Source organism: Astatotilapia calliptera, chromosome 7 (assembly GCF_964374335.1).
Source record: "Astatotilapia calliptera chromosome 7, fAstCal68.1, whole genome shotgun sequence".
Lineage (NCBI taxonomy): Eukaryota > Metazoa > Chordata > Actinopteri > Cichliformes > Cichlidae > Astatotilapia > Astatotilapia calliptera.
The window spans coordinates 57841494-57864072 of NC_137428.1; the positions used below are offsets into that span (position 1 = coordinate 57841494).

At 40.7% G+C, this 22579-nt stretch overlaps 2 protein-coding genes across 6 annotated transcripts in view; one reads left to right on the forward strand and one right to left on the reverse strand.

Annotated features, from left to right (window-relative positions):
- The window catches only part of frmd5a (FERM domain containing 5a), a 75416-nt gene extending 66145 nt beyond the window's left edge, over window positions 1-9271 (forward strand). For 3 of the 4 annotated variants that reach the window (XM_026175956.2, XM_026175957.2, XM_026175958.2), the window contains 4 exons: window positions 229-303; window positions 2310-2378; window positions 2557-2663; window positions 7873-9271. In XM_026175956.2, coding sequence (XP_026031741.1) covers window positions 229-303; window positions 2310-2378; window positions 2557-2663; window positions 7873-8459 — 838 coding nt within the window. In that variant the 3' untranslated portion in view covers window positions 8460-9271. The remainder of the gene's footprint in view (window positions 1-228; window positions 304-2309; window positions 2379-2556; window positions 2664-7872) is intronic. The other variant, XM_026175960.2, reaches the window with a different exon arrangement.
- Window positions 9272-13224: 3953 nt separating this feature from the next.
- On the reverse strand, window positions 13225-22293 carry blm (BLM RecQ like helicase). Of its 2 annotated transcripts, XM_026175962.2 has the most exons (22): window positions 21912-22252; window positions 21620-21680; window positions 20947-21529; window positions 20720-20855; window positions 20179-20279; window positions 19962-20076; window positions 19228-19871; window positions 18792-18968; window positions 18592-18710; window positions 17447-17560; window positions 17228-17326; window positions 16982-17130; window positions 16622-16728; window positions 16171-16331; window positions 15826-16021; window positions 15548-15738; window positions 15319-15463; window positions 15000-15199; window positions 14536-14731; window positions 14327-14449; window positions 13753-13951; window positions 13225-13621 (listed from the first exon to the last, which is right to left on the reverse strand). In XM_026175962.2, exons 1-22 carry the CDS (start codon window positions 22004-22006, stop codon window positions 13444-13446), a joined length of 4089 nt encoding a protein of 1362 aa, XP_026031747.2. In that variant the 5' UTR covers window positions 22007-22252; the 3' UTR covers window positions 13225-13443. The 2 variants fall into 2 exon arrangements, with proteins under 2 accessions (XP_026031747.2, XP_026031746.2); XM_026175961.2 differs by having other exon boundaries at window positions 20947-21680; window positions 21912-22293.
- Between the last annotated feature and the right edge of the window lie 286 nt (window positions 22294-22579).

Sequence of the window (22579 nt, forward strand, 5' to 3'; positions counted from 1 at the left end):
TGCATAATTTAATAAAAAGAATATTTGATCCTAGTTTCTCGTTTGTTCTGAGATTCAGAAAACAAAAGATCACAGGCATTCGGGGTTTAATTGTGTGTTCGTATTAGGGTCATATTCTCCCTAGAATATATGGGATATTGTCATTGCTTTCCTTCTTGCTGTCTTTGATTGAATGCTTTACTTTTACTTTTTTGTTTTGTTTTTCTCTTCTTTTCCTTTTTCCATCAGGCTTGAGAAGTCAAGTCAGGTTCGCACTGTGTCCAGCAGCAACCTATTCTTCAAGGGCAGCCGTTTCCGCTACAGGTAGAGTACACGACAAGGCAATATGACTGATGACAGGGAGGGGAGGACACTGCAGAAAACCCCCAGCTGGAGTGGAGAGAAGTGTTCCCAGAAGACTTGGCCCTCCTGGCCTTCTGTGCTTTAAAGTCAGGGTACCTTTGCCTGGAGGAAAGGACTGACACCTACCAAGACAGAGGACACAGAGGGGGAAATGAAGGGGACTGATGTCATGACACGCTTTTTTCTTTGGATCTGTTTTAAATCTATATTACGACATAAAAATTACGGAATATTTAGATACTTGCCAGCCACTTTATTAGGTACACTGTGCTAGTAGCGGGTTTGATTCCCTTTTGCTTCTGTTTTAAATCTTCATGGCAGATTCAACAAGGTGCTGGAAACATTGGAAATAAGGTTTAAATGATACTTAATAAGTACCACGGGGCTTAAAATGAATATCCCCCACAACATTACACCACTGTCGCCGTTGGTACGCAGCAGGATGAATCAATATTTTCATGTTGTCTACACCAAATTTTGAATCTACCTGCTAAATGTCTCATGAGACATTGAGACTGATCAGACCAGGCAATGTTTTTCCAGTCGTCTGTTCTGAGCCTGCCCAAACTGTAGCCTCGGTTTCCTGTTATTAGCTGACAGGAGTGGCCTGTGTGGTTTTTCTGCTGCTGTACCCATCTGCTTCAACATTGTGATGTGCATTCAGAGATGCTCTTTTTTTATACTTTGCTTGTAACGAGTGGTTATCTGAGCTACTGTTGCCTTGCTATTGGCTCGAAGCAGTCTGGCCACTGTCCTCTGACATCAACGGGACTTTTTTTCACTGGAGAACTGATGCTCACTGGGTATTTTCTCTCTTTTAATCCATTCTCTGTAAACCCTAGAGATGGTTGCGTGGGAAAATCCCAGTAGATCAGCCCGTCTAGCACCGACAGCATTCAAAGTCACTTAAATCCCCTTTCTTTCCCATTCCTATGCTCAGTCTTGACCATGCCTACATGCAGTGAATTTAGATATTTGCGTTTGAACAGTTGAACAGGTGTACCTAATTAAGTGGCCAAAGAGTCTAGTTTATTACTCCTGTCTACATTAATCTAATTATAATTCTTGTATTTTTGTTTATACTGGTTTTCAGATATCGATTTTAAGATTTCTGACTCTTTAGTTTGTAATGAAAAATTACATTTAAAATTTGTCTCTTTTTGCAAACATTGTTCTGTTTAAATCTTCTTTTGAAAAGTTATTAGTAAAGCTCCTTACACCAGCGATAAGGAAGCATTTTGGCCATAGTAGAAAATCTTAAACTCTAAGAAAATAAACTTAAACCTGTCTGCATAAATACAGCTGAAGGAATGTGACAAAGCAGTCATAGAGAACTTCTGGGTCTGCAAAAGAAAGCCAATGAGGAAGTGCCTTTAAAATGGCATTTCAATTTTTTTCTCATGACCAGAAAGCATGACACTCCTCTAGTTGCAAAAAAAAACAACAAAAAGTATTGAGTTTACAGAAAAGCCTGCTTCTTAATTTATGACCTTTTTATAAAAATTTTCATAATGCATTTATTGTCTTAATCACCAGTTTTAAGTCTTGGTTAATACAACATCATGTTCATTTTGTAAATTATAATCCCATTTAGAAAACAAAGGAGTGTGTATGCTTAAAAGCATGGCTACTTTTAGATTGACCTCAGTTTCTCAGTGACAAGATGGCGAAAACACTCGAGTCAGTTAAATGTGGAGTTCACTTTTAAAGGGCAAACCATGATCATTGTTTTTATATTTTTTGCCAAGAAGTCTGTGTGTGCATTTGTCTTACTGGGTGTAATTCAGTTACAAACTGCTGAATTCACCAGGACAAAATCAATCATGATGCTCATCTACTATACTCATCCACTGCAGTTATAGCTTTCATAGCATTGGGTGAGACCGTGGTGGGTGAATGGTTTTGTGCGTGTGAGCGTGCGTGTATGTGGAACTCATCCTGAGCATCGTCTCTGTGCTTTATAACAGTGGGCGAGTGGCAAAAGAGGTGATGGAGCAGAGTGCCAAAATCAAACGCGAACCTCCAGAAATACACAGGTAGAGTTATGAACTCAGGAGAGGTCAGAATGTTTGATCACAATTTTCTTTAATTTCCTCCATTTTCTTAGGAACCAAGCTACTGTAGATGTCTTTATATCAGCAGCGCCTACTGGCCACAGTACCTTCACTCACAGCTCAGATGTTTACGCATTCCTGTCTGTGTTTGTCTCTGCAGGGCTGGCCTCGTGCCTAGCAGAAGTTGTCCATCCATCACCCACGGGCCGCGGCTCAGCAGCGTACCGCGCACGCGTCGGAGGGCTGTGCACATATCTATCATGGAGGGTAAGAACTGAGTTCCTCACTATTACCGTACCAAGTGCCAGGGGCTGTTCACTTGAATAACTGACACGCAAAATTTGAAATCGTCAATATGAAGATCTAATCTCGATCTTATGGGTGAGATCCTCCTCTTCTTGAGAAATTAAAAAAAAAAAAAAATGCTTGTACACACAAGCACATGATGTAACTAGAGCTGTTTGGAGCAGTCCATGCTGGTGGGACGTGCTGCAGGTGTGTGCGTCCGTCAGCGTGCCTCACTTCAGTGCAGCATTTTGGAGATGTGTGTATGTTTGACCGCATGTTGTGCCAACACTGTGGCAACTAAAGTCACTTATTCAGCCCACCTGCAGGCCTGCTGGCCCTGAACAGGTGGCTTGAGTGTTTCTGTTATCTGAGATGGACACAGCAGGTGTACACCCCTTTTGTGGGTTAGGGTTAGACCTGGTCTGCCTGCCTGGCTTTTAAGTACATACCACCACTCAGTGGACTCAGAGGTCAGAAGCAGGTGTACCGTCTTAGAGGGTCTTTTGCTGTGGGTTGAAGAAAGCTCCCCGCACCCCTCCTCACCCACCCACCAGTGTGTGTGCTGACTGGGTGACTTGCAGCGGTATTAATACGCCAGCTGAAAATAACCTGGGTCTTTTACTCCATTTATGTCACTGGGTTGGGTGGGGCCAAACCAGGCCAGGCCAATGCTAGTGATTGTAGTACTGGTGTAGGAACCCACTCTTTCACCTCCGCAACTAAAGCAGAACCCTTCGGCCTAACACAAACACACCCTGTGGCCTGGACTCTGGAAAGGGACCATAAGGACAGGATAAGCACGCGCACGCTGCAGCCATGGTGAAGTGTCTGATCCGCATCACCACACGGGTGAATGTCCACCTGCGTATGATCAATCATTGCTACCGGGATGTGAAAGTTCGCGTGCTGAGCCTGGGGCCTCGACTGCTGGGGAAGGCCCTGGGCGTCCTGCCCCTCTACCCTGCCCTGACTGGGCTGCAGGGGTCTGACAAGATTACCCCTCTTTCTGGCGCTTCGCTACCTTCCGTTCAGCCCAGCAATCCTCCAGGTAAACTCACCACAGAACCAGCCAGGAGTGTGCTTTACATGGACTGGCCGGTTCTCTATTCTAAATTAGTCTCTGCCTCCTGAGCGAGGTGAAAGTGATACAAGTCCTGTGGTCTTCTGCGCTTCCAGCTTATTGGACAGGCAAATTTAAGTCGCTGTTGTCATATTTCAAGAGTACAGCACGATAATGTGGTGTGTGTGGTTTCTGTAAAAGTTTTATTATGCTAGAGTGTTCAAAATTTAGAGCTCTAAATATGGCAGATACAAATGGCAAACACATTTTTTACTCACTGGCTCGCTGCTGTAAGCAGAACACAGGATAAGCTGAGGCAGATCTACTCTGAGTAAAGATAGCCGCTGACATTCACACAGCCTTTATGCTGCTTTCTTTTCACTTGACTTAAGTTTCATGTCCGCAGAGGCTTAGGTGCCGGGCATAATCTGCCCTACTTTCTTACAGTTTTTAAAAGGTCCTTTTCGTGTTGTGCTTCCTCATCAAAAGCAGATTTTTAATCCCTTCTCTTTATAGTAAAGGTGTAATGTTGCTGCTTTGACACTGTGGGGAATGTGATTACGTCAGCAAAGATCTCAGCAGCTCGTCTTCACTGACATCTATACTGTGCCTCTCTTGTACTGTACTATGACCAGTTCAGCTGCAGTACTGTATATCTGGCTCGTCTTTGAACCTCTGTTCAATAGTTGCTTGTAGCACTATGGGATGATAGTGTTTTTAGTCAAGTAGCAGCTCTGCTACTGCTAATAAAATGATTTCACAAAAAAAGAAAAATATCACTAGAATAACAGAAAAACTTACACAGATAAGAACCAAATTTCAAAATCAGAGTTGAACCTCAATGTGAGTAGAATTGAAATGAAATCAAAATAAGAATAGAAAAAACTCAACTGTGGGAAATGTGTAGCAGATTAGTGATTTTGACCCAGAAATGGTGGGCTGAAAGAAAATAGTAAACACACAGTAGGACTAGGAGTCGATCATTAGTAGAAAACCATAGTCGATCAGTATAACACGAAGTCAGTTAAACTTCGGGGATATCAGTCTGTCCAGTTAGGAAACAAAAACCATTTTAAATTCTGCTTTGGTGCAAATAAAAGAGACAGCAGGTGCAGTGGGGAGGCAACAACCAGGTGCCACTAAAGAAGGTCTGGACCTCATGCCACCCTCATAGAGTCTGATTCTGGTCTGGAAACATGCATGAGGAGCCTGCTTTGAGTTCATTTTGTATTGCTCTGCCAGTGGTCCTCCTGGGCCTTGTCACCGAAATGAGAAGATACCACTCCTGCTGTTGGGTTGATACCCTTCACTCTCCAACCCTCTTTGTGTAAGAGCCCGTGTGGGTTGTTTGCTTTGTTGTTGAAGGATATATACATTACATTTGGATTGGATTCAAAATGAGTATGTTAGTAATGTTGGTAATATTGGAATTTCAAAGAGCAAAACAAACAAACTTTATTAGTGCTCATTTGTGTTAATGCACACTGGGTGGAGAGGAGGATCCATATGATATGTTGGCCATGGTTATTTCTATAGTTTGTGTAGACAGACTTTGAAAACACATCTCCCCCTGGGACAATACAGACACTCTAAAATGATTCACATTAACTGCTTGACTGTGGAGAAAGCGTGATCAAATTTCAGCTCTCAAAGTGGAGCCTGTGTGTCTGCATGTCGTAACAGACCTCTGCTGGTCAAACAGAAACCTTTCAACAGTACCAGAACTACAGTAAAGGGTGTGTGTGAGTGCCTCATTAGATGGAAAGTATAACTGACCGCTTACTTTAATAGTAACAAGAGCAAGAAGAACAACAACAACAAGAACAAGTGAAGAAAAAGTAATTAAAACATTTAAGAGGAGTTAAAAGTTAACATATTAGGTGTAGGAATACTCACAGCACAATGAGGTTAACGGTGAGGAATAAAGAAAATTATAATTCAAAAAACAGTTAAATTAAAACAAATGTGAGGAAGAAGTTAGATGTGAAAACTATGGATGATCTATTCCAGGGATAACATGTGGAGAAAGAAAAAACAGGAGAGGGCCGAGGACAGATCCCTGAGGAACTCCACAGGTCATTTTCATTAAGGATGACTGTGATTTGCCAATGTCAACACTAAAAGAGTTATCCTATAAATAAGAATAAAACCACCTTAAAACTGACTGTACCAGAGATGCCAACCTAATGTTGGAGACCATTCAGTAAAATGCAGTGAGTCACATTGTCAAATGTAGCACTCAGATCTAATAAAATACTTTGTATCAATAGGTAACTTCACATCTGAGCAGACAAGCATCACATGTGGAGTTCCCCAAGGTTCCATCTTGGGACCCCCTCTGTTTAACATTTACATGCTCCCACTGGCACAGATTATAAAGAACAACAAAATAAACTATCATAGCTATGCAGATGACACACAAATATATATCACAATGTCACCAGGAGACCGAGGCCCTGTACAGGCTCTTGGTAAATGCATTGAGGAAATTAATGACTGGTTGTGCCACAATTTTCTCCAACTAAACAAAAACAAAACTGAAGTAATAGTCTTTGGCGCCAAAGAAAAACGATTACAGGTCACCAGAGAACTTCAATCTATACATCTAAAAACCACAAACCAGGCGAGAAATTTGGGTGTAGTGATGGATGCAGACCTAAACTTAGAAAAACACATTAAGACAATAACAAAATCAGCTTACTATCACCTCAAGAATATTTCAAGGATAAAAGATCTGATGTCTCAACAGGACCTGGAAAAACTAGTCCATGCATTCATCTTTAGTAGGCTTGATTACTGTAACAGCATCTTTACAGGTCTACCTAAAAAATCAGTCAGACAACTACAGCTCATTCAGAACTCTGCTGCTCGTGTCCTCACTAAGACCAAAAAAGTGGACCACATCAGTCCAGCTCTGAGGTCTTTACACTGGCTGCCTGTCCGTCAGAGCATAGACTTTAAAGTTCTGATGCTGGCCTATAAAGCTCTGAATGGTTTAGGACCAAAATACATCAGTGACCTCCTGACCCAGTATGAACCTTCCAGATCCCTCAGGTCATCTGGATCCAGTCTTTTATCAGTTCCCAGAGTCAGAACCAGACACGGAGAAGCTGCATTCAGCTTTTATGCTCCTTATATCTGGAACAAACTCCCAGAAAGCCTCAGATCAGCTGAAACACTCAGTTTATTTAAATCCAGGTTGAAGACTCACCTATTCTCAGCTGCATTTGAATAAAGCACCAAATCCACACTTTTAAGCTTAAATTTCAAAACTTACACTAACTACTGATCTTATCTATTTCTGATTTTATCTGTTTTGATTTTATATACTGTTTTGTTTGTTTGTTTGTTTGTTTGTTTGTTTGTTAAGTGGGTTTAGAGCTCTGGGTAGCTCCCCAACTGGGTCTAGACTGGGTCTAGAGAGTATTTTAAATTCAGGGAATTTAAAATAGAAAGTAGCTCGTCCACAGAAGGACTGGTAGCTCCCCTTACGATAAGGGTTCAGATCGCGCGAACAGGTGTGGGATTAGAGCTCTGGGTAGCTCCCCAACTGGGTCTAGACTGGGTCTAGAGAGTATTTTAAATTCAGGGAATTTAAAATAGAAAGTAGCTCGTCCACAGAAGGACTGGTAGCTCCCCTTACGATAAGGGTTCAGATCGCGCGAACAGGTGTGAAATGTGTGTGTTTAGTTAGTTTGTTTGTTTGCTTGTTTTAATCAATTTTAAATCATGCTTTTTATTTGTTTTTGTTTCTAATGTCTCTGTAAAGCACTTTGAATCACCTTGTTGTTGAATTGTGCTATACAAATAAATTTACCTTGCCTTGCCTAATAAAACTAAAATAGGATTTACAAGCATCAGCAGCATCCAACAGATATCACTCTGGGGAGTCTTGTCTCTGTGCAGTGGTTTCCACTAATTTCAGTTAAAAAGACCAATCAAAACTTGGAGTGACAGGCAGGTTTGGAAATTTGTATAAAATAGTCTCAAAATTATTCACGATTGTGCCACTATCATAAAGCCCCTTTATAGCCAAGTTTATATAAGTTCTTTATGTCTAAAATGTGTGTAATATTTCCTACTTCATGTGATTCCCTTGTTTTATTTCCTCTTTGAACTCCTCTGCAGGTCTGGAGTCCTTGCGTGACAGTGCCCACTCTACACCGGTGCGTTCAGTGTCCCACGGGGAATCCTTTATACCACGCTCCCGGAGCCAGGTCGCAGATACCAGCGAGGGGATGGCAGTCATCTCTGACGAGGCCTACAGCCCCTCTGACAGCGTCCTGCCCACGCCGGTGGCTGAGCACAGCATGGAACTAGCCGTATCACGCCAAATCAATGGAGCGCCCTGCAGCATTGAGGAGGAAAAGGAGTCGGAAGCGAGCACCTCTATGCATGGGGAACGGGGTGATTTTGGTGCGGACAGTAGATCTGCACAGGAGGGCGCAGGGGGGGACTCAGCCCTCAGCGAGGTGGAACAGGTGAATAAGTTTGTCTTAAGTGTCCTCCGTTTGCTCCTTGTGACCATTGGACTCCTCTTTGTGTTGCTCCTCCTCCTCATCATCCTCACCGAGTCAGACCTTGACATTGCATTTTTAACTGATATCCGCCAGACCCCCGAATTTGAGCAGTTCCATTACGAATACTTTTGTCCCCTCAGGCGGTGGTTTGCCTGCAAGCTCCGCTGGGTGGGCGGGTTGCTCATTAACAAGTGAGAGTGAGGTCGTAGAGTCCATAAACCTGTTCGGGGGTCTGGCAAGACGGTTAGGACTCCGGAGTGATGGAGGGCAGCCTCGTCCCAACCATGAACCCTGCTTCTCTCATCCTCCTCCTGCAGACAGACATACAGCTTGGACCACTCCTGGTAACACCGGGCCAGGATCTCTCTCCCCCTCCTCCACTTTAAGTTGCCCTCACCCACTCAACCCCCTCCTCGTTTCGCTTACGTTGTTCTTTTTTCCTTTTTTTTTTTCTACAAAAGCCAGGACACCTTTTTTCTGCAATTTTTTTTTAAATTTTAAGCCATTTCAGGTATTTTATTTTTTCAAATAAAACAAAGGAAAAAAAATTAAAGAGAAAAGCAAAGAACTAAAGGATTTTAAACAGTTCCTTTTACCGGAACAGAAGATTTTTTTTTGTCGCAACAGATGAACGTTGCCTTCGTTTCTTATTTATTGCTTTTAAACACGATTAGCAGAAGGAGAAGGGGTCGTGAATGGTGATCAAGGAAGTTGATTTTGTCAGTAAAAGATGAAAGTGAGTCACGTCAGAGTCAAAGGGCCTTCTGCTGTGAACCATACATGAGTCAAAGTGGTGTAATAGCGCTTGATATCGATTCATCCCCATCAGAAGTCGGCAGCAGATTAACCTCATTAGAAAAACAAAGCAGTTTGACGGGAATAATAGTGAAGGCGTGTGGAATGGAAAACAGAAAGTGTGGTTAATGAGTTTTTTTTGGGAATATAGAAATTATCGATAGCTTAAGACACAGTTAGACTTCAGTATACATTTGTATACAAGGTTCGCAAGGTTATTTTCTAACACTTTATAAGGATACGGTGAAATAAGTACCAATACCTGTAGTGTTATTTTCCCAGTAGTGTCAGACGTGGTTAGAAAAACGCTCACAATGAGCAAAGATTCACTGGCACCAGTAGATGATAGTCTAGGTAGATGTGCAATGCTGACATGGTTTTAATAATTAAGAACTTTGAATGTGCTCGTTGGTTCAGTTCTTTTGTTATTTCTTCATTTTAATTTGATTTGCTTTTTTTTTTTTTCATCACGTTGAAATTCGATGAATTTCAATGATTTCTTTGTATGAAGAATTCTTGATTTATTTTGGTTTCATATCAACCTTGCTCTGACTATATTATTATTATTGTTAGAATAAGAGTAATACTGTACTTTTTGTACAAATTAGTTTGTTTCCTAATATATATTGACACGTTTTCCATGTATATTTTAACAGAACTGAAATGTTATTTTGTTATTGAGATTAAATTATACCTTTTTTAGCACTGTAAGGTCAGAAGCATTTATGGAAAGATGGAAGGAGGTCTGAAAAAGAAAAAACAAAAAACAACAAAAACAACAACAAAAAAACAACAACAAAAAACAAACAAACAGGGCTTTTATCCAGATCCACTCAACACTAATCATGCCTCCCATCACTCCACCAGCAGAGTGTGTGCAACTTTAATGACCGTTTAGATTGAATTAAATCTGGAATGTCATTGTACCACCAATACTAAATAATTCAAAAACATATGTCCGACTTTCATAACTTTATCATATCTTATTTTACTTGAAGAATTTGGAGAAGTGACGGAGCCTGACTGACTGGATCTACGTTAAAGGGGACCTGTTTTTTGATATTTAAATATGCTGGATTCTCATGTTTAAGATAGTTGAGTATACAAATGTGCAAATAATCCATGTGAGACAGAAGCTCAGACTTCAGGCTGCTGACAGTTTGATTTTTTTTGTTTTGTTTTGTTTTGTTTTTGGGGGTTTTTTGGACCCTTGGACCTGCATGATGTCAGTAAGAGCGGATGTCCCTAATATGGTCATGTTTAGGCACACAGTGCTGGTTGTGTGCGCACATAACCACCACTCACCTGATGGAGTGGGGGAGCTGAAATAGCTCATTTCAGACAGAAGATAAGCTGAAGGGCTGCACTAAAGCACAGAATGAGGTAAATAATAATTATTTTAAGCTGTTTTTCATGCAAAGCTACTCTTAAGGATATAAAAGGTCCTCTTAAAAAAACAAACACAAAGTAATTTGACATTCTTAAAAATTTAACATTTAAAAAAAACTAGGAGGCTGTTTTGATAAAATGAATATTGCATAAAATTAGCTACTATTAATGCAATAATTATCTTTTCTCTGCATTTATAAATACAGTATCTGTTGGTCAGATTAAGGAAAATCGCACTGAAACAATAAATTAATCTAGAATTAACTAATGTGAAACCAGAAATCTCGACTTTGGTGGAGACAGACTGCATACAGGAATCTTTTCTTTATCTGGAGTTTTATATCAGATAACATCTGCTCCTTGATGTCTTGGTCAGGCTTGAGGCTCTTCCGTCTCACAGCTCAAGGGAGCAATAACTGTCGCGGCTGCTGGATTCTGGTTAAAATCGGGGGGGGTTGTACCTCCTGCACCAAATGCAGGTGTATGTGTTAGTGTGTCATTATGTAGGAGTGGAAGCAAGATTCATGGTGATGGAGTGGAGGGTTGGACAGACTAAAGCAGAGAAGGAGGAGAAGTGAGAGGGGTGACGAGAAAGAGATGTAGAGAAGTTCTGAAGGATTAATTACCATGTAAATTCGAAATTGAAGGCTGATCAACGGCTGTACGGGGTTAATGTTTTCTTTTCTTCTTTGTTTTCTTTTTTGGTTTTTTTACACACACCCTCCTGCAGCTGCTCCACTAAAGGCTTGATGGTGCTACTTGATTTGTTTGCTCCTGTGTAATCTGAGCATATAAGTCCTCGGCTATGGCCTGACTGCAGACAGAGTAGCTTGCACGCTGGCATTGTGGCTGGATCCACTCCTTTGGCTAATTGTCTTTCACAGGCCATAGTTATCTCTGGTGGAGGTAACAGCACTGACATTTCTCAGCACAATGCTAAAAGGAAACATGGAATCAATACAGCAACACTAGCAAGAACGCTGTTGATGTAGGAGCTTATTTAAGTGAAGAAAAGAAAAAAAAGCACATTTTTTCCTACCAGGGGGTGGAGCGGGGCGGGTGGGTTGACTTTTTTTGTGTACTTTCATACTTCATATTTATTACTTTTTCACTGAGGTCAGTATGACCCTTTAGTCCAGCCAGGCTGCATTGTTGTAGACATCTTTTTTTAAAAGTGTTCCTTTTACATCTCTCAGCATTATGTAGCTTAAGCGGTCTCTCTGAACATGCAACAATTTAAAAAAAAGAAAAAAGAAAAAAAAAAGGCAGCATTATTCATGAAGCAATAAACAGCTGTAAGAGCAAAAAGTATGAAAAACATGTATACTAAGATCTAATGTTGACTAATGTTTGATGAGCCAAATTTATTCGCCCAATTTGCTGTTGTGCTCACTCAAACAACGATGCTTGGACTCGAATGCTTAGACGCTCAGTTACCTTTGCAATCAGTAATCACAGTTTCTAAAATGGCATTTTCCTTAGAGACCTCTTGTGTGGATGTTTGTTCTGCTGTTTTCTGTTGTTTCACTGTTAAGCAAAACATTGCTCCCTGTGCCTGGATCCTCACTCTGCAGTTTACCAAAGTGGCAAAGATGAAGGAATGGAGACAGAGAGGCGCGACATCTCTTTCGGCTACAGACTTCTCCATCCTTAAATCTCCCAAACCAAGAGGGGAAAAACACTTTTCAGCTCTGTCTTAGACTCTAGTGTTCAACAGGCAGGCAAAACTCTTTGCAAGCTTGTTTCCTGTGACTAACCTGACATTACATTGCAGTTGTGGTGCCACGTTTCCATTTTCTGCAGTTACTTTAGTTCATGGGAGATGACAGAAGCTATATCTGTCATTTATGGTTCATAAGAAAAATTGGCTTGTTTGTACTTTTTGAAAAAATATGTGGTTGCAGTGGAAGATGAAACATGAATTTTAGTAAAAGTAAAATACACGTGATGAGAATTAACCCAGTAACATAAGCTGCATGGATTTAAAATGCAATTTCATATGACAGCCAACCACCAGATTTCTGTAAACTTTTGATCGATTGTTATGAAGGCTGTAACAAAAAGATCTTAAGTTTCATGCCTGAGGTTGCTTTTTTTTCATTCTACTGGACTGCACTTTACTGTGACGTGTTATGTTGTCTACATATCTGAGTCATTATTAGCTAAAACAGCTAAAAAAAATAAATTTAAAAAAATAATCAGAATTTAAGATTTCTGTTGCAATCACTTAAACCAACTTACCTGACCACAATTAGGTGGTTTGTTCTTAATTGGCTTGATTTCCTCCCTGGCCAGAGCCCCTGTCACATTAATGTGAATGGTGCTTTTCGCACTAAGGGTTTAATGAAACTAACCCAAGACAGCTTGCTCTGCTTTTTGCCCTTTGCTCGCTCCCAGTACAGACCTTCACATAACTGTGCATACACGTCAATGAGTGTATATGCATATCCATGTCTGGTGGCGTGTTCTCTAGTCTGCCTCATTCTATCCTCAGATCGCAGATTGCTGTTTAATTATGTTAAATATACAAGTATATATACATATATATATATCTCCATGTGCCAAATCCAGTTCTTGTTCAGTCTGATCCATTCCAAAACCAATGTTTGTACTGTAGGTAACCTTCTGTACAAGTCAGTATAAAATATTGTTTCTCTCCAATAGTCCCTTGTAACTGGTGCCATTAAATAAGACACTTCAAACTTGAAATAAATGTTAAAAACGGATGCAGCTGCTCGTGTGGTTTTGTGTAAAAACAAAACAAGTTACATCGATACTCATGAATAAAATTTTAATTTATTTTTATTATGAAATAAGATAAGCACAAAAGTGCAGGGAAGGATTCCATCCACAGAAAGCAAAAATGTACAACAATATAAACATGCGATAACTGTACAGAAAATGCAGTTTTAGCTGGTCCAATATGAAGCAGCAGCTTGGTGGATTAGAAAATTAGCTTACTAGTCTACAAAGTCAGATACGGGATGAAGGAGTCCTAGCTCAAGTGTGAAAATACTGGCTTTAAGAACGGACGCTGGCTGCTTTGAGGCATCGGGGCTGCCAATAATCCTGGTCTCCTGGCTGCTGATGCATCACCTGCTGAGCTCCTGGACCCTCGACCTCCACCCCTGGAGCTGGAGGACGACCAGGATTTATTGCTGCTGTAGCCACGGCTAAATCCACAAAAATCACCACAGCAAGACAAAAGAAAGCAAAAAAGAAAAATAGTTCAGTTACAAGGGACGCCTATTGGCAAATATGATCCCCAACTGGATGATGAAATGTGAGACAACACTCTACAGACCCTTTAGAACTGGAGCTTGTGTTGCCACATCCTTTTTTCTTCTTGGAATACTTGAAGAACGGAGCCTTCTTTCTCTTCTGTCCCTGTGCAGACTTATTACGGAAGTAGGTGGAGGATTCAGTGTCATCCTCATCATTTCCACGAGTGCGACCTCGTGCCGTGTCTATCCACCCGTCGCCTCCACTGTCAGCCTGCTCCTCTGATACACAGAAGACATCTAACTTTATTTTTAAATTCACACAAATTGTGTTAAATTAAAAAAAAAAAAAAAAAACTACAGGCAACCACTAGTGCTAGTGGTCAGCCTCCTCATAGACATGCCAAAATCTTAGATGTCTTGATCACATTCACAAGATTTTAAGAAACCTTGACCTCTGACATTGAGGTCACAAATTTAAACTGGTCTGAGATTTTAAGTAGATACAATTTGATATAACTGGAAGCTCCTATGCTGCCTCATTTTCAAGTTATCTTATTCACAAACTCAGGTGAACATGCTGCCCACCTGCCTGTTAGCACACCATCATGTGATTCAAAAAGTTACAATGTGCAAAACTTCAGTAGGATCTCTTACCAGGTAGCTGCCACTCAGAATATTTCTGTAGGACCTGAATGACTTCAGCTCCATACTTGTCCAGTTTATCTTCTGTTACACCATCAATTTGCAGGAGGACTTCAGGGTCAGAAGAAAGCTTTTCTGAATGTGACAAAAAGTGTGTTAAGTTATAAAATGTTTGCTTTTGAAATTAAATAAAAAGTTCTGTGTCTGAGAAGTTTAATTACCAGCTATCTTTTTCAATGTGGCAGTGGAGAAAATGTTGTAATAATGAAGGCCAAATGCTTTCCCCAGCTGCTTGCAGAGATCCAACAGCTCCTTAAGACACTCCTGCACCATTGCCTCTCTCCGGGAGACGTTCTTCGCCGTGGCAGCTTTATGTTTCCTGATGGTGGACGCGCTCTCAGTCTCATAAAACTCCACCTGGGAAATGATGAGAGCCAGTAGTGTTTTCATTGACTGGCAGCACTTCATTGCATTTTCCTACTCTACCTCTCTTCATGACACTTAAAACGATTGGTGTACAAAGGGCTTTAAAGTAAAAATGACACAAATTCCGATGTTTTAGCATATGAATTTCTAATACACACTGCAAGCAAATTAAAAAGCACCAAGAAAAACAATTGATAATTGATTTCATCATGCCTGTCAGGTCTGTAAAGGCCTTAAACGCTGATGTGCGACCTCTTACCTGCATGTGTCCAGACAGCACATTCATTGCTTTTGTTCCAGCGGAGATATAAGACACAGCTTGCCCACCATTGGTGATGTAGAGGTCTTCAACCAGGACGTTATCCAGAACCAGCTTTTTAAAAAGACGGTCAGCATTGTGTCTGGAGTAGGCTGCTCCAATGCCAAACATTCCTGTCTGTACCTTGGCAGCTTTAGAGCCTGACATAAAAGAACATTTACAGTTTTTAACCACACATAATTCAAACAACTGTACTGGGAATATCAACTTGTCTAGCTGCCAAATGCATTTTTACTGCTTGCTTGTGTATGTACTGTACCTATGAAGATATCCACAAGCATGTTGAGGGTCAGTCTGTTTTGGTTAGCAGTCTTGCCAAACCTTGCTCCGACTTTCTCACAGTTCTCCTGGACAAACCTCACGATCTTTTTCACGTCTTCAGTCACGTTTCGCATCTTGTATTGCTGTTTTTAGGAACATTGATGGCCAATTACAAACAGCTGGCGGTAGGTTACATACATCATCAACATAGAAGAAATGATTCCTACGTTGGGTTTGGTACAGTTGTCGCAGCTGACGTCTGGATGGTCCTTACAAAAGTTTCTGTTGAACTTCAGCTCTCCGAAGTAAGCGAGCAGCTGAATTCTTCTGCACTCCATCACGTTCTCACAGAAGTGCACCATGCTGTGTAGGTTGTTGTAGTGAGTTGCCTTGGTGTGTCTGTCACCTTCTCTGTCCACTGCGATAATGCAAGAAGCCAAAAAGACACTGTGTAAACATGTTAGGAGCTGAACTGGCCTGGACGGTTTGATTTTCTATCACTTACTGCTGATAATCCTCTTGATGCGCTGGACGTCGGTGTAGGAGTAAAAGAGAATGCAGTGAGAGATCTCTCCATCCCTGCCAGCTCTCCCCGACTCCTGGTAGTATCCTTCCATTGATTTAGGCAGACTAGCGTGGATCACATAGCGCACATCAGGCTTGTCAATGCCCATGCCAAAGGCTATGGTGGCACAGATGACCTGTTGGCAGCAAATGAAAAAAGAGGATTTCAAGCATGACTCGAAACCATGATTTAAATTACGCAACCATCTAGTGATCTCGTCTTTGTGGCCGGTACCCAGACTGCTGGTTATGTTCATAATATCTATAATTTGAGTTTTGAGCTGACCTGGCAACCATCCTGATTGATCCATTTGGTCTGCACATACTCTCGGTCACTGTCACTGAGTCCTGCGTGATACGACAGGGCTGATAACCCTGCTCTCTGAAGACTCTCGGCCATGGCATCACAGTCATTACGAGACAGGCAGTACACGATGCCAGAGTCACCTGCATCAGAACAACAGACAGATGCATATAACCCCCGACAAAACACAGATTTAAAAGAACTTAGGGATTTCATTTCTATCAAAAATAACATCCAACAACTTGATATAATAAAATTCTACACAGTAATCCACTTGGCTTGTTGTCTGCAAACTGTTTTGATTTCCCACCTACTGTTCCAGACATGTGAGGGCTTAAAGTGTTCATATACAGTTAAAAATTTAACACAGCAGTTATGACAGTGTTCTGAAAATAGCATGCACCGGGATCAGAGAAAGTACTGAATTATTTACGTGGGTAGTGCTTCTTGATCCAGCTGGTGCAGTCCTCATCCACCTTTTTGGGTTTCTTGGGCAGCACTGAGTACTTCAGGTTTGTTCTGTTGAAGCTCATCGTAAACCTGAAAACACATTAGAAGAAAAATGTTCAGTTACTGTTTTGCTTTTTGATCCAGCAAGAAGAAGAAACACACACACACACACACACACACACACACACACACACACACACACACACACACACACACACACACACACACACACACACACACACACACACACACACACACACACACACACACACACACACACACACACACACACACACACACACACGTTTTAAATCTAAGCCAGAGGCTGAAAGTGAAGACATACACTTGGGGTCGACTCATGTTCAGCTGGTTGAGGATGTCTTTCTGCACTCGGGGAGTAGCTGTGGCTGTCAGAGCCATCATTGCCACATTAGGGAACTTCTGACGCAGTTCATGCAGCTTCTTGTAGTCTGGGCGGAAATCGTGGCCCCACTGAAAGATTTAAAATGATGGAATGATTTAAAATGGCTGCTGCTAAAAATAAAAGCATACAGCAGGATTGGGTGTGCATGAAAGCAAAGGAGCATACCTGACTGACACAATGGGCTTCATCTATGACAAACCGAGCCAGAAGGCCTCGCTCGTACAAGTTCTGCAGTGCGGAGATTAACCTGTTACTCGCACTCACCTTTTGGGGGGGGAGTGAGGAATAAGTCAGTTTTAAGCATTACAGAATTTATAGTTACAGACATGTTTAATTATGCAATTAAATCTTTCAAAATTAGTTTACAAGTCACAAAAAGCTCACCTTTTCAGGTGTGGCATAGAGCAGTTTAATAATGGGATCTTTCCTTGAAAGCTGCATATAAATCCTCGATGCTTCACTATCACTTTTATCACCAGATAGACTTGTTGCTGGAATCTGAAATGTAGAGCAATACAATAAAAACAAAAATTAAAAACCAAAAACACAAAACAAACCACAACAACAACACAAAAAAAAAAAAAAAAAAAAACAGCAGAAGTATAAAAAACTTCCTAAATCAAGACTGAAATTACTATTCACAATATTGACTCGCAGTTCCATTTCCCATGTAGTGAGGAGCTGTTAGTGAAAACATTAATGCAAGTGGGCTGGACAAGCAAAACTTTTGGTCAGTCTAAGGAAGTTTAACTACACAGTTAATCCCTCCGATATCTTAATATAAGCAAATCAAATGCAGTCTCTACATGACAAAGAAATGCTGCTGTAGTAAATTAAAGACATTTGTCAGCTCAACTCTTTGGACTTAACTTGTGAGAAATAAATGTGTAAAATTTTAGAAAAGGCTGTGGCACTTCATTTCTCAGGCTGTGATTTAACCATAAAGCAGAAAACGTATGCACCGGGATGTCTGTTTTTTCAAAATAATTACTTATTTTGAAAAAAACATTTGTTTCAATTGTAGACAGGATTTTTTCTGTTGTTATTTAATTGTTTATACGTTACCTAATTACTTTTTTCTAATTGAATGGCCATAGGGGAGGTGTTTATCAACAGGAAAAACAAAACTTATTTAAAAAAAAAAAACAAAAAACAAAAAACAAAACCAAAAAACACAGTTAACAGTACAAAAATGATGCCCTCCTTCACACTTTCCAAGACCTTACTTTGGGCCAAACTGGAGTCTTTGCCTGACAAGTTCTGGCCCCTGGGCCTTATATTGAGATGCATGTTATAATCCAATCATTATCAAGTAATCAAGTGGCAGACAGGGGCCAACTGGTGAAATGAACCAAATCTGACTGCCAAAAGTTAAGATATGAACTGACCCATAGTTTTGAAAAACTGTTAAAATGAAAATACTTTTTAAACCTATTAAATTAACTTATTAAATACATTTTCCAAGTACACGCATAAGCACTTCACACTTTTCTCTGATCAAATATACGAGTGGAAACAAGCATACTTACATCCAGAGTGGTGAGTTTCTGAACTTGGTCTACGATGAGTGATTTGAGTGGAGAAACCACCACAGTGACCCCCAGCGAGACACACGCAGGCAGCTGATAGCACAAACTTTTCCCTCCACCTAAAAAATACAACAGTTTAAGATACCTGGACATCTTCACAGCAAACGCTGCACTGCTACTGTAAGCATGCTTTTACAAACCTGTGGGCATTAAAACAAACGCATCTTCACCCAGCAGTGCAGCATTAATCGCTTCTAGTTGATTAAACCTGAACTGATGAAGTCCAAAACGCTTGTGAAAGATCTTCATCATCTCTTGTGAATGAGGGAAGTTAAAGCCTCTGAAGCGATCATGAGCTGGGTTTTTGAAGGTGGGTTCTGCAAATAGAGACACAAAAAAGACAAGTTCCTTAAAAATCAAATCCTGTGTTTATCAGGTATGACAGACCACCTTTAAAAACATACGTTTTCTGTTAAATATATAATTCATATGGAGTTTTGCATTTCAGGAGAATGAAATCAGTACACATGGAATGTGTAACAATCTAGAACTGTATGAGATTTGTGGACCAGAGGGACACAATAGGCTGTTCTCAGATGCCTCAAAAACAGATTCAGTGAGTACAAAATGACTTGCCTGGAGAACAAATTGTTGACGGCTTTGGAGCAGAAGTAGGTGTTGTTGGTTTCTTTTCCCATGAGGACTTGCTCGGCCCCCCCTCTTTCACTGCTGTAGTCACAGCTGATGAAGTTTGTGGTTCGTCAAAGTAATCTGGGATATCAGAGTCATTAAAGTCATCTATATCAAAGTCGTCATTATAGAAGTCATCCATTTCTTCATCTTCAGCAGCTACAAACGTTGGGGTGTTGTTCGATTTCTTCTGCGCACCACTCTCTGAGTCCTTGGGTGAGAAGAAGAGGTCTGAGCCATCAAGATCAATGCTTGATTTCTCAGATATATTAAAAGATGGCTTTGTGAACCTGTGTGCTGATGGAGAGTCACAGATACTGTCAGTTTCAACACCTATTGCCCTGCTGTCCTTATTATCCAAGGGCTTTATATCAATAACACTGTCAGAGTGATCAGAGTCATAGTCCACAGAGATGACTGAAGATCTTCTATGCTGAGGAGGCTTCTTGGAGTCCACAGGCACAGAGCAGTTGGATGAAACACCGTTGCTAGAAAAAGATGTTTCTTTGAAGCTGGGTTCAGAAATCACTGTGCTGTCTGGCTGCTGCATCCTAAACAAACAGTCACCGCCAGTTGCAAGAATTCTCTTCCTGCAGGATAAAAGCAGGTGATTATGGTCATAAAGACATTTAATTAAAACACCATGAATAATACCAAAACTACACACAAAGCTAACACACCTCTGGGCCCTCTTCAGTAAAAGTTCATCTCCACAGGACAAAGCAATTAATTCATGTTCAGGGATGGAGTCAACCAGAGCACAAATGGACTCCATGATAGCAAAAAGTTTTTCATCTGAAAAGAATTCAATACATGGAAGAAAAAAAACAACAAAACATACTTTTGAATAAAATGAAGTATAGGATTTTTTTTTTTTTTTAAAGGTACAACACTCACTTGTTTTGTCTTTTAAGCAGAGCTCGGATGGTTCATGCAGTGCGACGGGGCTCTTTGATTTCACAGCATTGTCTCCAATTTGAGCATCAGCTGATTCAGCTCTGTTTGAAAATAAAGAAAGTCATGTGATACGTTTCTAACTCTTAGAACAACCGTAATTTTTAAAATGACTTTCTTGTTATAATAAATATGACCTGAAAGAGTGATTAAGTTCATCAGCTAAGTATTTATTAAGGTCAAAGATGAGAAACCCACAGATCTTTTCCCCCACAGATAGGAAGTTCAGAGGAACCAAACTTGCTGGCCATTAAAGAAATTCAAGTTTACGCCTTTTGCTCACTGGCACCATCTCTGAAGCCAAGGCTGTCTTATATACTGTCTATATTTAAAACTTTCCCCATCAATCTAACTATTATCACTACAGAGAAGCGATTGCTGGCAGTAACAACTTTTTACAGGATGAAAGAGAACATTCGAGCATTTTGGCTGCTACAAACACAAGTATGATTGGTAAAATATGCAGACAAGTCTAAATTCTGACCTTGTCTCCAGTGCTGAGCCTGCGTAAATGATCTCATCAGGGATGGGTGAAGGTGGAATGCAATCAAGGTCATCTTCAGGCTCAGAGTTGTCATCTATCTCTATTGTCTTTGGGTCAATCCATATTTTCTTGTTACCTATAGAGTAACACATGGTAGCACATAGTGTTTTTTTGTTTTTAAATGTAATCTGTTGACCAGTGTATACCTAAAATAAACACCCAGTTACCTGTGCTTCCTGTAAAAGGTTCCAGCTCAGCATTATTATCTTCTTCACTGTCACTCAAGATATGCTTTAGATGTGCAGGATGTTTTCTGTTCATCTTAATGGCAAGCTCCTCCTCATCTGACCAGTCTGCTGGTTCCTGGTTTAAACTGGGTCCTGGTGAAACTGCAGCGGTGTTGACATTTTCCTCTGGCTCATCTGTTTCCATGCAGGTTTGCTTACCACTCTTGCTAGTTAATTTGGATGTTTTAAATAAGGAATCATAGTTTAGTTTGCCACTTTTCTCTGATACTTCTGAACTGAATGAGTTGTTTTTTCCCTTGGCTGGTGTTTCAAAGTCATCTAAATCATCCCAGTTGTCCACAGGAAAACTACGTGACACATCCAGAGCTGTGAAATTGAATGAATTACTGCTACAAGATAGGCTGTCAGATTTAGCTGGAGCTGGTGCCGACTTAATATCAGAGACCACTGAAGGTGTTTGGGATGCAGGAGAGGCAATATCTGCTGGGCTGATGGTATCCGACTTGCATTTTGAACTTACAGAGAAGTAGTTGTTGATTTTGGATTTTTGAGGTCTCTCAAGCTTGTTTGAAAATGTCAAAGGAGATGGAGTCACCAAACCGCTCTTGTGGACATTGACATTCCTGTTTGCCAAAACATTTGAGCTGATTACCTTGGTAGGGACTTCCACCTTGGTCGTACCTGATGAGGACTTCTTTTTGAAAGAAAAAGCCCTGAAAATTACACACAAAAGGAGCTGAATTATAAAAACAATATGACTGTTAAGACAGCTAGTCTAACAGACAGTCTTACAGACTTTGAGGTGAAAGTGTCGCAATTCGAAACCATATCGCATGCCCACCACTGTCACCCTAAACAGAGTGTACAGTAAATAACAAAACGTATCCATCCTTTTGCTGTTAGCAAAGCTTACAGTTAGCTAGCAGTTTTTTGGCCATACTTACCCCGGTTTAGGTTTAGCAACAGACTGCTTGCTTTGAGCAGCATTGCTGTGCCTCGCTAGCTGTTCCTTCAAGTTATTTTGTGGTAGACTGGACATTGTTTGTAAGAGGCAGCGCTAACGTGTTAGCTGGCTAGCAATAAGAGCTCAATTCATGAAGTAGCAGCGAGCAGTTTGTTTAGCATTACGCTAGACACGACGTGCGACCTGTCTCCCGGAGAGTCGCTCTTCACTCGTACCCCTCGTTGGAGTAAAGCTCAGTAACGTTCATTACAGTTAAATATTTTTCCCTTTGTTTTGACCGGAGATTAACTCTCTCAATGTGTACCTGTAAACCCAGACAACAGATTTTTGCGCCCATTCAACAAACGGACTTCTTATTGGCCGAGGCTGATTTGGCGTGAGTATCATGGGGAATGTAGTCTTCCGCGTGCACGAAACACATTGTGCCGGTTTCACACGCACATTTTATACTTGTTTATAATGCAAAAGCAGCCTAAAATGTAACTTTGAGCTGATCTAATACCGTCTACGATCGTGTTACATAAAACGCAATGATTTTATGAATACAAATTATCATCCCACCACTGGCTATAGTAGACCGAAGACCTACCTAATAGCGACCTCTGCTGCCCAGTTGCATTAAAAAAACAAAAAAAAATCAGAAACCCT

What these genes read in the sequence shown, in the direction of transcription:
- blm (XM_026175961.2), bottom strand. Translation starts at nt 22,006, where the DNA reads ATGTCCAGTCTACCACAAAATAACTTGAAGGAACAGCTAGCGAGGCAC. An exon ending in TCAATCAGGATGGTTGCCAG is followed by an intron (nt 16,022 to 16,170) that starts GTCAGCTCAAAA and finishes TGCTGCCAACAG; the next exon opens with GTCATCTGTGCCACCATAGC. An exon ending in TGCTGTCTGGACACATGCAG is followed by an intron (nt 14,732 to 14,999) that starts GTAAGAGGTCGC and finishes ATCATTTCCCAG; the next exon opens with GTGGAGTTTTATGAGACTGA.